The following is a 14,092-nucleotide window of genomic DNA, read 5'->3' on the forward strand; positions in this document are numbered from 1 at the left end:
CTAAAATGTCCTACTTGGGATAGTCCTACCGTCTGTATGTTTTATTGAGAGCTTAAAAGCAGTTCAAAACACTCCTGGATTTATTTCTTTGTCCTTCACTGGCGTATGTGTGCAGCACTTGTCCTCAGAGCCTGCAGCTCACGTGAGCTCCAAGAGTATTTTTATACCCACTCCAGGATCTCATCTCGAAACATTATCTCAGTCTAGGGAAAAAAATAGATCCATCTCCTCTCATTTAGCTTTTAGTGTAAGTAGGCTGGCACACTGTCTAGCTGTCATCCGAGTGCCTTGTCATTCAGCGTGTCATTCAGTGCTCTGACAGAAATCCAAATGACCCGGTGTTATTGGGACGGCTAAAATTTCTGCCGTCCTTCTTGCCAGCTCTCACACAGTGATGCTGACAATGCAATTAAGGCCAGATGCATCCGCGTTTTCAACACATAGCTGTGCTACATACATTTTTAATATTTTGATTTAAAACATGTTTGGTCTGGGGCTGTATCACCACTGAGTTTCTGAAGTAATTGCCTATTTACCAGGCCCCAGTTTTGCTCAGTTTCTGATTCAATTCATTATCAAACTAGATTGGGATGTTTCAAGGCATGCTTTGCTTGGGAATTAATGAAATTTTTAGAGTTAATTATACAAGGAAATCTCTATCCTGATGCCTTGTTCAAGACATTTTTTAAAGTAAAAATTGGCCCGGAAACAGTTGCATTAATGTATTTTACATTTACAAATGCCAATATTGCTTTCTTTACTGCAGAATTGAATAAAAGGATTAAAGTTCAAGCTTCATTTATCTTCACACCTGAAACCAAACATGAAGAAATTATCTTAGGATTTTAATTGATTTTGGATTATTCATGTAAAATGAATTTGAATGAGAAATTCAATATTTTTTATAATTACTAGGCCTATTTAAAACCCAGATTTGTTTGGATTGACAGTGGTAACAGTGTTATACAGGGTGCCCCAAAATAATTGACATCATTTTAGATGTCCAAATTGGAGTGATTACATGGTCAGGAGAAATGATACTTAATAGGATTTTTTTTTTTTTTTTGGACATAAAATATTTTATTGTACAAATTTCAAACAAAAATTCTGGGGGGTGGTAATTTTATAATGTTCCAAATTTCACACACATGTTCTTTACATCTGCCTTTTTCAATTTTTCCTTTTTTTTTTTTTTTAAACAGATTTTTCAAAAGTTTTAAAAAGATTGAGAGTCAAGACTCAAAAGTAATCCCTGGGTAGGCAGAGTATCAGTGAGCAGGAGGGGCAACCGGGCAGAGGTCTTCGTACGCCCTGCTTACTTTTTCACTTGTTTCTAGGTTTACTTTTATGTATTTTATTTTACAGACATATTTTAGTCTCTGAGTCCTCTTGAGTTATTGTGTTTACTCTCAGTAAGATTTTTGCATCTTCTAACACACATATGTAGATCAGGATGAGGTGTTATAGATTTCTGTCTCTAATTAACCTTTGACTATATCATTGCTGATGCTAATCTCTTTGTTACTTGCTCTTCAATAATGGCCTTTGGTTCATATTTGAGATCATGCATTATTCTGGAAAAAGAAAGTGAGTATCTATCATTGTCTTGCAGTCTGGAGGAATGGGTTGTATTGTGTTGTGTCTTTGATCTTTGCCATTGCATTCTGAGGTGGTTCCCCAGATAAAAACAACACTCGGAGTCCATTCTCCCTAACTGTATCTCACCAAAAGCTGTGCTGTACTCGTGACTTGAAACTGCTGATGGAGTCTTGCAACTGTAATTTTTTTTGATCTTCCAATCAGTCACTCTCAATATGTTTTGGAGTAGACCACTTTTTAATACCACAGGAGTGCACTCTAATGAAATGAAACATTAGTTTGGTAACAAAAAAGACACCCTTTTAATTTTACACTGGTACCTTGTGCAGTATTTTCTGATTTTATTGGATATGGATACATGGCACTTAGTAACCTAAGTTAAGATGCTTATGACCTTTGTTTGATTGACAGCGGTAAGCTCATTCCATTGTTTATAGATGTGGGAAACTGTCAAATTGAATTGTGTGGAAAACATTGCTATACCAAAGATGGTCTAAAGGTAAAGTGAGCTAAAACACAAATAGAATTTTAAAATAGTTTTGTGGGAATACATATATTAAACATAAAGAAGAAAACATGTTTAATTTATTGTTTATACTACTTGAGTCTTAAATAAGTTGTTTGAAACCCATGGACTGCATTTTAATCAGACTTTTTTTCTCTCTGCAGAAGACAGACTGGGAGGTGGCCATCAAGAGCATTAATAAGAAGAACCTGTCCAAGTCCCAGATCCTTCTTGGCAAGGAAATCAAAATCTTGAAGGTGAGCATGACACTTAGTTGCCTGTCCCTTATCATCTCGATGTACTTAAAGAATAGTCTGGCTTTGACCTTATATCGGGCTGCTCCTTGGGACAGAAAAGGGCTCTGATGGAAATATCAATCCAATTAGCTACCAGAGCATTATTCATGCTCCTGCTAATGCATCTTGTCTTTCTGCTTTGTTTTTGCTCAGGAGCTACAGCATGAAAACATTGTGGCACTTTATGATGTCCAGGTAAGCCCTTTTCTTTTCTGTATTGAAGTGCGACAGCAGAACAGGGAGTTATGTAATCAGTGTATTTTATTGAGAAATGGACAAACATCTGTGATCTGTCTCCAAAAGTAGGCATCTTTAGTGGCTGGCAGACAGACAGACAGACAGACAGACAGACAGACAGACAGACAGACAGACAGACAGACAGACAGACAGACAGACAGACAGACAGACAGACAGACAGACAGACAGACAAGTAGCTTTATATGTGCTCCAGTATCTGTGGAGTCAGTTGTAAAGAAAAAAGAAATGTTGAATATAGTCAATAAATCTCCATCCACAAATGTCTTTAATGCACCAAGACAATCAGTTTTGCTACTGACAAGTAATCCAATTTCATGCTGAGTACAACTACCTTCTTTGTGATTCTGGGTGGATGCAGACTCATAGTATTGCAGTGGTTCAAATCCCATCTGTCTATATGTTATGTTGTACTATTTTGCCTCTAAATGCCACACTACACTCAAAATCAGTTTATTTCTATGTATTTGTCAACTGTGATTCTGAGGCATTTACATTTACAGTATATTAACAGCCTTTATCTGCAGAGAAATGCGTTACCACATGGTTGCATATAAGCCTTCTAGGACTTCTAGTAATGCTGTACATAATCCCCCATTCTGCTTTTCTTCTCTTTACTGTCACGGGACCTGTAATAAAAGCATGCATGCATGCATCAGAACTGTTACCTCGTGTCTCATATGTACACACTGAGGCTGCATTAAGGTGGAAGTGAAACTGCCGTTCTGTCTATTTCTAAAAAAAGTTTTTACAAGACTACATCACCCAAACAAACCACTTTCAGTGCTTTTGGCCAAGTGGAAAATACCAGCTCAGTGCAAAGGGAGTACATGTCATGTTCATGTTGATGTATACAATTCACAAGCACGAATTCAAGGTACTTGTACTTTGAGTATTTCCATTTTATTAAGCTACTTTAGCTCCACTACATCTTAGATGCAAATATTTTGCTCTTCAGAGTATTTTCTCTATTAGTTATTTTCAATTTTACCTTTTTCTTGTAGTAAATATACTCATTGCAATGTATTTTCACAAACCTAAGCTCATTAAAAGTTGGCTTTTTAGGAATACATGGTTCTCAGAGGAGAGCAGTGATGATCCTATAGATTATGATGCATTATTACTGTCAATTAAACAACAGTAACAACAGTATATGAAGTAGTTCAAATTACCTCAGTCTTGAACATATACAGTAGTAAATGCAACATACATATTTATGTTGTTGTAAAATAAATCTAAAATATCACCTGTAGAAAAACATGGATTGAGACTGTTTTAAGAGAGATAAGAGATAGTTTATTTGTTTTTGTACACATTCAGGTACATAAGAATTGTTTGGCAGAGGTCTCTCAGAGTACAAGTATAAAAGATTAAAAAATACAATCAGAATAAAAGGCATAAGATATAAGCAGTATAAAAACAGTGTTAAAACAATTAAAAGACAGTAACAAAGAGATTTGTAATAAATATCTTAAAATAAATACTCTTCACAAATAGCACTTAAGGATATTACACACAAGGACATGATACATTCCCTTTCCTTTAATAATGTCCATAAACAGAGGTAGATGGGACAGAACTAGAGTATTTTCCTCCTGCCATCAGACTCACTTTGGCAGGGAAGAAGCCGTTGTTTTACTAATACTCAACTACTTCTTCCTAAATTAAGTTTTGAATGCTGGACTGTAAGTCTCTGAATATTTTTTCCACCGCCGTTGGTTGGTGTCCATCTTAGGACATGACCTTCACATACTAAATGAGCATAAGCATGGATGAATTCCTCTTTGTCTTCTAGAGTCCCATATCACATATTCTTGGTGGTGGATTAAAGAAATGTGCTTTGGAACTAAACACTTTATGCCAGAAGCAGAAATTAAACTGTATTTTCCAATCTTTCTAACTCCAACATTTATCACTGGTGTTGTTTATACCATTGTGGAGTGTTGGTGAGATTATTAATCATACTTACAGAGTCTGCTTGCTTGTTTCTCTCTGATAGTGGGCGGTGTGAGAGGCTCTGGCTGCAGTTATGCAGTGGTTTACAGAAATGCAGCCTAAACAGATGTTTGCAGTTGTATGTGTTTTCAAAGCCTTTGAATAAACAACTTACTCAGGTTACTACAGAACTCAATGGCTGTGGTTTTCTTTAAACTACCTTTCAAACTGCTTGTGTAGGTAGCCCTATTTGCTTATCATCAGAAGGAGTTAATTCTCCAGTCTCTGTTGCTGTAATGTTTGAGTGGTCATCCAATAAGAAGAGACACTGGGTGGGAGGCTGAATCAGTTCAAGGGATGATAAAGCACTTCCCCTTGGACAGTGGTACTTCCTGTGTTTACGTAAGCCTCCCACAGTAACCCTGCTGCTGATTAGTTCTTCCACCCTTCCTCTCCTCTACCCATCAGGCCAGCTGATGTAATAAACTCTGGTAGAGTCAGATGGCTGAGTCGCAGAATACAGTGGAATATGTAGCCTCCATCAGGGACAAAATTGATTAAATCCTCCACATAAAGAAAAAATTGCTGTGGTCCTGAAAACGGGTAGTTGCTCTTTGATTTTTATATTCATCAAATCCAAGAGTTCTTCCAACGTCATTGAACAGAAGAGATTAATCCTAACATTTGAAATCAGATAGGGCCAGTCATTGTGTCTTCAAATAGTTAGAATTACAAGAATACAATGGATTAGACAAGAGGACTTGAGGAAGAAGGCGCCATAATAAAAAATGGGCTTCAGGGTTTTCCTGGGTTTGTAGAGGGATTTGGAGTGGGGGGTTGTTGTCAGTTTAAACAATGTTTGTAGTAGGGGTGTAATGGTACAGAAAAATTTCATTTCAGTACATTTTCAGTACAGTGTAGGAGACCAATTTTCATTAAAAAAACTTTATTGAAGTAAAAATGCAACATATTATGAACAATTAAGTGTCACTCTTCAGCTGAAGTTTTTAGAACACTATGTGGGTCATTTAATGTGCAAATAAATATGTATAAATAAATAATTAATGTATTATTATATGTATGAATTATTAACGGTTGGGTGGTGTCGTTTTAAATGCGTTATGAAATTTGACGTTTTACCAGAAGTATAACCAATCTTCATGAAACAATGCCGGCACACCGCTCTTGTTTTGCTGACTTGTCTCTCTCCATTGACAGGGAATCCAAAATTCTCCCAAATTGTACACAGTGCGTGCGCCACTTAGACGTCAATCTAGGATATCAAATATTGTACATGGGTTCCGCTTGTGGCCACCCTGCTTATACTGTGTGGGTTCCGCTTCAGGGTTCGTGTGGAAACTTAAGGCGAGTGTTTGCGTTCAACACTTAGGCTACATGTATTCATTCGGTACACCTCCAAAACAGTTCGGTACAAACGAGTGCACCGTTACACCCCTAGTTTATAGATCTGCTCCACCATAACCTTGAAGATCACAATACAGCAATTCTTCTATAAATAATATTTAGAAGCTGTAGCAGTAGCCTTAATGTACTTAATCATCTTTGATTTACTTTGTTTTGCTTTGTTGTGAACTTCCATACGAGCCATTCCTGTTGAAAATCCCCCTGTTCTGTATCTTGTTCACTGGTCTCCATCTGTGTAGTGTGGATATTTTTCCATCATTATTTTGCATAACCCTGCTCTGAAGGAATATAATTACAATATTCAAACAATAGCTAGAATAAATGTGAAACAAATGTCTTCACTGAATAAGTAAGCACCATATCTGGAAGTAGTTATCACATTTTTGTGTCTGCAAAACTGAGCTCATTTCCCCTGTTCATGACTATCAGTGGTAGTAAAACAAATTTAACAAAACTGTTTGCACTGACCCAACAGTTTTACTGCTGAATCACTATAAACTAACACAACACAACACAGAAACATTAATGCCACAAATGACCAATGATGCAGAACATGGTAGAAGGGTAAATGCATACATGTGCTGGTCATTCAGTCCATTTGAAATTAATATTTGATACTGTCAACGGGCAATTCAAATTGTAATGTGTAATATAATAGATGACCCCCACTTCTAAAAAGCATTTGGGGGAAAAAAAACCTGCCATCCTCCACGCTGGCTGACGTATATTTCACCAGAGCACTAGGGAACTCCTAGCAGAGTTTTACTGTTTCTTCAGTTTAGGAGGTGTGTACAAATGCTTAGGCAGTGCACGTAAATCTCATAATGATAGGGAAAACCCTGTCAACAAAAATAATCCTAATCTCCGCAAGAACCCCCTCACTGAGTGTGTTTATCCCGTCTCTCAGTCTTTCACCAGGAGACACTGTGGGTTCAGCTCTGACACACTGCTGCTGTTTGTCTCAATCCATGTTTAGTTGCTCAAAGTCCACTTTGTTTATTGTGTGCTTTGACTCAGTTTCTTCATGCACTCCCTGTCTTTGTTGGTGTTGTTTGCCTGCTGTCTCTCACCTCTCTATGGCTTGGCTTTAGGCACACTGTCTCTCTGTCTGTCCCTTTTTCTTACCAGCTGCCTTTTCTGTTCCCTGCAGTACGGGTTTGTCACCATAATGGTGTGTGTCTCCTCTCTAGTGACTATCAATAACGTCTGGTGTGTTGAAGCCCTTTAGTAACGGACACCAGCTGCCACCTCTCTTCCCTGAATTTTGGTTGTTCCACTCTATTTATGTAGTATATTTAGCTCAGTTTTTCCCTTTTCATATTTCCCATCCCATCATCACTTGTTCTTCCATTTGCAGTCTCAAGATTCGTCCGAGCTTGTTGGTTGGGATGTAGTTGGAAAGAAACACGTGCTGTACGAGTTTCTCAGCAAAACAGGAGGCGTAACCCAAGCATAGCTATACTTACTTATTTTGGGGAGCAATGAGCAGCTGTTAAAAATATCTCACTGGATTCAAAAAGGTGTGATGTGTTGAGATGTGAGCCTAAAAACAATCCTGAAAACCCAGATTCTCTAAATCAATAATTGAAATTATTCAACAGTTTTTAAATTCTGTTTTTTAAAGTTGTTTTCAAGTTTCTCAAACCAGTTGGGTTTGTATATCTATCTATCAATCAGTCAAATCAAATTTTATTTATATAGCTCCAAATCATAACAAAAGTTACCTCATGACACTTTACAAATAGAGCTGGTCGAAACCAGACTCTCAAGCCAATTTACAGACACCCAACAGAACCCTCCAGGAGCAAACACTTGGTAACAGTGGAGAGGAAAAACAACTGGAAATCTGTTTTTTTCACTCAATCATAATGCAAAGTTTTAATGAAATGTAGATAAGCATATTGTATAGCTATGTTATATACTACCATTAGTTCACCTCAGGTATTGATTATCTAACTAGTTTCCCCCACAACCTAACTTGGAGCATACACACAATGCAAGTTATCTAGGTAAGCATTGTCTTTGATTGTAAAACAGGCTGCATTAGTCATCTTTGCTCTTTCTGTCATCACTATTGCCGATATTCACAAGGATGGAAGTTGTCCATATGTTTGGACAGACCTAGGCGCTGTGATGTTTTTTATTTGACTAAATCATGTGTAATAAATTAGGCATATCTCCATAAATCTGGACCTACACTATTACAAAATTTGGAAAAAAAAAACCTCAAAACAAATCTCCAAATTGATGAAGGAAATGTGTTATTCTAATTCCAAAAACCATTCATAATAAAGGAAAAACAACTACTTTCTAAAATATATAACATGCACTATCCTTTCTCCCAATTGTAGCAGAGAAATCTTGTTTTCTTTCTGTTTACCAACAGTTGTTTTTACATTTATTCATATCTCACGTAAATGCCTTTTCACATTCTTTCATGTTAAACCTATCTCTGGCAGGAAAAAGCTGACATCTAGATTTACCTGAAACACCCACCTGATCTGGCTTTTGGCAACAGTATATTGGTCACCTATTTTAATCTGATTATACTGATGCACCCACGTGACCTTTCTGACCCATCAGTTGTATATAATACGGGTGGTTACTGATAGAGCTGTTGACACTTAATGGCTTCCGGGACAGGGCAGGTAACTGCATTAGTATGAATGTAATTTTACAGCTTAATGTCAGTCCTAGGGAATATAAGGTACTGTACTGGCAAACATTGGACATATAGTCATATCCATGAGGAGGCTGAGCTCAACTCGGACAAGTACTTAAATGTTCCAGCAGCAAAACAGAACATTTAGTTCAGTAACATTAGTTTATTGTATTGCAATAAACCCACCTTTAGATTGTAGTCTAAAGGACTAGGATTTCCCCACTTCGCCCACATGTTTCTGTTCCCACGGCTTTGGGTCCATACCACCACTGACATTGTGATGCTTAGTGCACTGAATAAACACTGAGAACAACTGCTTATGTGCATTTGTGTGTTTGATTTAGGATCACAATGGAGGTGTTCATTCACATCACACTGTGACATAATAGTTTAACACTCTACCACACTACCTCAGCACTTCTTGTGTCCATTGCTGAATACACAAAGAAAACATTCATAGTTTTTTCTCAGGACCTACCATAGAGATTCAGTTTCAGTGTGTAGACATCTTTTGAAGACATTTGAATTTGTGGTAGCATGTACATAGATGCAGATAGAATTTTAAGATAATTTGCAGTGGTATTTGCAGACTAATTAGAATAACTGAGCATGTAACAGGTTGAAAGTGTCATAAACACTGTATGGCTTCTTTCTAAAGAATGTAAAAGCTGAGTGAGAGAGAGAGCTTATGAATCACCAGGTAGATACTGTAACACTGCACTGACAAAAGACTGTAGGGCTGGATGTGGGAGTATGTGTGCCTGTGACAGATTGCAGGGCCTTATTCTCTGCACTGTAGTTTTGGAGGCACGCTGGTCGTTGGCTGCTTTTAATGACAGTCTTAAGCACACTGCTGAGTGCTGCTGGTCCTCCTTTATGGTTCTGTTAATGTTAAGCAAGCTGCAACAGTGAGGAGTAGACACACATAATTATAAGGTGTCCTCTGCACCCCCCCCAGTAGGCTTTAGCTTCTTCAGCCAATAGCTGAGATTACAGGAGGTATGATTGTTTTGATTTTACATTACAAAAATCAAATATGTGTAGATGGCCAGAGTGTGAGATTTCGTCCAGCCCGACAAAATGTTCTGCTAAGCAGAAAAAGTATGACTACTCTGGCCACATTGTACATTGGTAGAGTAACAAGAAATAGAAACTTGCATATTCTGACGCCAAGTTAGTTTGTTTTTCATCTTAGTGTATAGTCTTTCATAACACACCCTCTGTCAGGTCACAGATCAAATAATTGTTGCATTAAGTGAGCCAGAATGCTAACGGCTTTCATGTGGCTGTACGTAGCTTTAAAGCAGCGTATGACGTTCGTCACAAATTTTTCATCAAATCTGTAAAAACTGAGTAATAGCCTAAGTATCACAAATTCGTTAGTCTTTCTGTGATTACACATCTGAATCACTTCCCTCACGGTGAACAACTTCGAAGCTGTTCATTTGTTTACATACCAAAGTGAAAGCGAACCGTCAATCGGGCCAGCTGCAGCTGCAAGAAGCAATGAAGCCGTTTCCGTATTCGTTACAGCTGCGGCCATACTGCGGCTGTGTGGTATCCCATTCCCACAATGCCCTTTGCAACTAAATTTATGAAAAAGGCCCAAGTGACATATCTGTTTGGTATGTAAACAAACGAACTGCTTGTGATGGAGTACACTTTGAAGTTGTTCACTGTGTTGTTGTTGTTGTTCAAGGAAGTGATTCAGGTGCGTAATCATGGAAACACTAACAGATTCGTGATACTTAGGCTATTTGATAAAAATTGGTGATGAACGTCATACGCTGCTTTAAGCTTGGGTAACCAAATGTTTGCTGGACTGTCTGGGTAACAGAAAACTTTAACGATTTTTTACCAGTACCAGTGAAATCTCATTAGCAAAGCTACTGGTTGTTACCACAAATAAATTCACACGTGTAAGTTGAATCCATTCTATCATTCTTCACATTGTCCCTGAATATGTCCGAGGGTTTTGCTTTATGTTCAACTGAAAGTAATTGGGATTCTGATTATTGTCTGCATTTAGGTCTTGTGTGTCATGGAATTTTTTTTTTCCTTGATAGAATGAGCAATTGACTTGCTGTTTTTAGAAATAAATGATGATGGGTAGTCAGTCACTGCTGCTAATTTTAATAACTATGTGTAGTTATATTTAGTACACTGTCCTGATTTGTTCACACTCAGTAAAAATCTAAATTAGACCTCAAATTTATAATAACTTTTCTTAGTAAATGGACTGTGCATCCATTTTTTTAAAGGTCTCAAAAAAGTAGTAATAATAATGGACTTTATTTACACAGTATTCTTGATGTTTCTTTACACATGAATATAAAGGGAACGGAGATAAAATGAAAACAGTGCAACTACACACAATAAACTGAATAATATCAAATATAGGAACAGAAAAATCTTCTAAGTGTACCTGCAAGCCCTTTATGTTTGAAAATTAAATAAATATTCAATTTCAGAAGTAAACTTCACTCATCAGATGTACATGTTCATATTACCATCATCACCAGCTGCTGTTTACGTTGTAACATAAGGGAAACATAATTGTACAATCAAGAGCACAGTCACACACAAATGACACAGATATAATTCTCCTTGATTATTAGCTCTGTAATATACACACACACAGATTTAAAGTTCATAATCAGGTAAAGGTGGTCGTTGTTTATGAGCTGTTTTGTCTTGTTGGGCAATCTTCACAAAGGCCAGCATGACTCCTAAGGAACACTGTGTTCCAGCCTAGAGAGGGGCCTCCAACCTGATGAGTGTGTGTGTGTGTTTGTGTCTGTGTGTGTCCTCATTACACAACCTATTGAAGCCGGGCTGACATGAAGAGAAATGGAAAAAAGAAAAAAAAAAAGGGGCGGGGGGGCAGTACACGTTCCTGGATACATTTGGGGGCAGTGTATCTGGAGCTCAGCAACTTTTCCTAGAAAGCCATCAGCATTACGTATTTGGCTCCTTACCACATTCCTTTACAGAACTGTGCTTTCCAGATATTTGGCTGGCTGGTTTTGCAGCTCTGAGGAAAACACTGGAACACACATATTAGGGTTGAAAATGAATTGTTGTTGTCTTACAGAATCTTTAGATCCATTTTGCACATGTCCTAAGAAAGTGAGTAGATAGTGAAGTTATTGTTTAATTTCTAAAGTTGATTTAACTTGAGCTGCGATTTTAAATGAGAACTGTTTATATTGATCATGCTGGAACCAAGGTTATTATCGTTTACGAAAACTAATGAAATGGCGAAAACTAGAATTGTAAAAACATTTTCGTTAACTGAAATAAATAAAAACTATAATTAAATGAAAAAAACGATAACTAACTGAAACTGTATTCTGTGTTTACAAAACTAACTAAAATGTATAAAAATTCTGGATAAAATTCCCTTCGTTTTCGTCTTTGTCAATGTCGGACTGATACGAAAGCGATTTATTTCCCTCAAGCAGTTTTAGCTGCTGGCACCATATGATATTTAACGGTCCGTCACTTGTGTTCACTTGTGGTTTCTAGTCGTCTTCTGGTCCCCACTCTACCTGGAAACATGGAGACTAAAGTTGGGAGAAAGCAGCAGATTCCTGTCTGGGATTTATTTGAATACGGCAGCGAAGAGGAGAAAAGATATGGCAAAACTAAACTAAAACTAAGCATTTAGAAAATAAGGAAAACTAATAAAAACCAGCAAACCTGCTCTAAAAACGAATTAAAACTAACTGAATTAGAGAAAAAAAAAGTCAAAACTAAATCAAACTAAACTATAATGAAAAATCCAAAACTATTAGAACCTTGGCTGGAACAGACCTACAAAACAAAACCAACATGGATCCAATAACCACTAAAGCAAACTGTCCTGCTTCCTGAGAGAGATTAGAATGTTTTTTGTTGATGTTAGTTTTGTGTAATATGGGAAGGTGCATGTTTGTCATGTTCTAGCTCAAGAACAGTGTGTGTAGCACTTGGTTAAAGACTGTTTTGAAGATAACTGAAGCCCCCCACACCTTAGGCAAGAAAATGCTAAGGCAAAGAACTTTTGAAAAAAACAAAACATCAGTCAGAAAACATAAAGCTGCAGTAAAATGCCACAAGCACACATCATGTACCTGTAATGTGCTTAATCAGCAGCATATAAATGATGGCAAACACTGTCTTCCACATGGTATTTATTTTCTCCCTTTAGACTGAAGAGCTGAGTAATCATTGACATTTTGTTATAGACTCTGCCAGTATTCCATTAGATTATGGCACTATATTGTGTCTAATGACATGTTGCAAGCACATGTACTTTCAAAGGGTGTCCTGTTCCTTTCCATGTCTGTGTTTTTCATATGTGTACTTCATATTGGCGTATCTGGGGAACAACAAATCATCCTGTTGCCCCTCCTGCAAAATAATACACATCCGTCTGTACACAAACTTGAGCCGTGCTGAAAAAGTAAAAAAAACAAACTGCTTCAACCTTTTCACCCCAGTACATAATTAGTGTTTACTTGCTGCTGTCATGTATCATCTGAGTACACTTTACTCTAAAGTGACACTGGAGCAGGACAGATTACAGTCACCACTTGCGTGACAGAAACACGTCGGCTTTTACACAACTGCTAAACCAGACCCCCTCCCTCCTCCCCCTTTCCCAGTAGCAATACGCACTCTCTCCTCTCTTTCCCAGTTTGACCATTCCCCATCCCCCCACGTCGTTACATAACCTCACTCTACTGGAGCTGGATTGTGACGCAATAACTGAACAGCTTTCATACACAGTGTTGTTTTGGGTCACATGGACTCTGGCCAGTCCTGATTATTTTTGTTTCAGTGTTTGTGTATGTGCCCCACCTTAAAACATCACAACTTGTGTCTGTTGCGTTGTCAGATATTAAAAATCCCTTCATTCGTCTGACCAGCTGGCACTTTGACAGCTTGTGAAACCGCTTCTGAATGTTACATGAGTGTGACAAGGTTAAGACAACAGGGGGGTTATTTATATCTGAGTTGTTTTGGAATATTTTGAGCGGGGAGGGGAATATCTGGGAGGCCGGCCTTCATCTGGCAGCAAGTCATGAGTGTGAAAAGTATTCCAGATTCGTGGAAGTACCTTCTAGAATACAGTCTCTCTTGTAAACAGTCTGAGCGGTTGTTACTTTCATAAGTGTGTGCAGCTACTTCCCTCCGAGCCCTCCTAAACAAAGGATGCCCTATTTGCAGCTGTCGCCACCTGCCTCTTGATATTCATTTCACTTCTCAGCAATTAGGCAACAAACCAAACTGAGGCAAAGGCAACAGCCAGAGACAACAATATGTGAAAGAGCCAGAACAAAAATAAGCACGAGTTGTGTTTGTCTCTACTTACAGGACACGACATTGACTTACGCAGTAGTGGACTGTATCTAAAGTATTACTCAAGTA

The 14,092-nt window shown here is 37.8% G+C and overlaps 1 protein-coding gene across 1 annotated transcript in view; it reads left to right on the plus strand.

Annotated features, from left to right (window-relative positions):
• Window positions 1–14,092, plus strand: part of ulk2 (unc-51 like autophagy activating kinase 2) — a 46,452-nt gene that overhangs the window by 6,255 nt on the left and 26,105 nt on the right. The window contains exons 2-3 of the mRNA XM_030152818.1: window positions 2,269–2,361; window positions 2,554–2,595. Of these exons, the coding sequence (XP_030008678.1) occupies window positions 2,269–2,361; window positions 2,554–2,595 (135 nt within the window). The remainder of the gene's footprint in view (window positions 1–2,268; window positions 2,362–2,553; window positions 2,596–14,092) is intronic.

The sequence above is a fragment of the Sphaeramia orbicularis genome, chromosome 13 (assembly GCF_902148855.1).
Source record: "Sphaeramia orbicularis chromosome 13, fSphaOr1.1, whole genome shotgun sequence".
Classification (NCBI taxonomy): Eukaryota; Metazoa; Chordata; class Actinopteri; order Kurtiformes; family Apogonidae; genus Sphaeramia; species Sphaeramia orbicularis.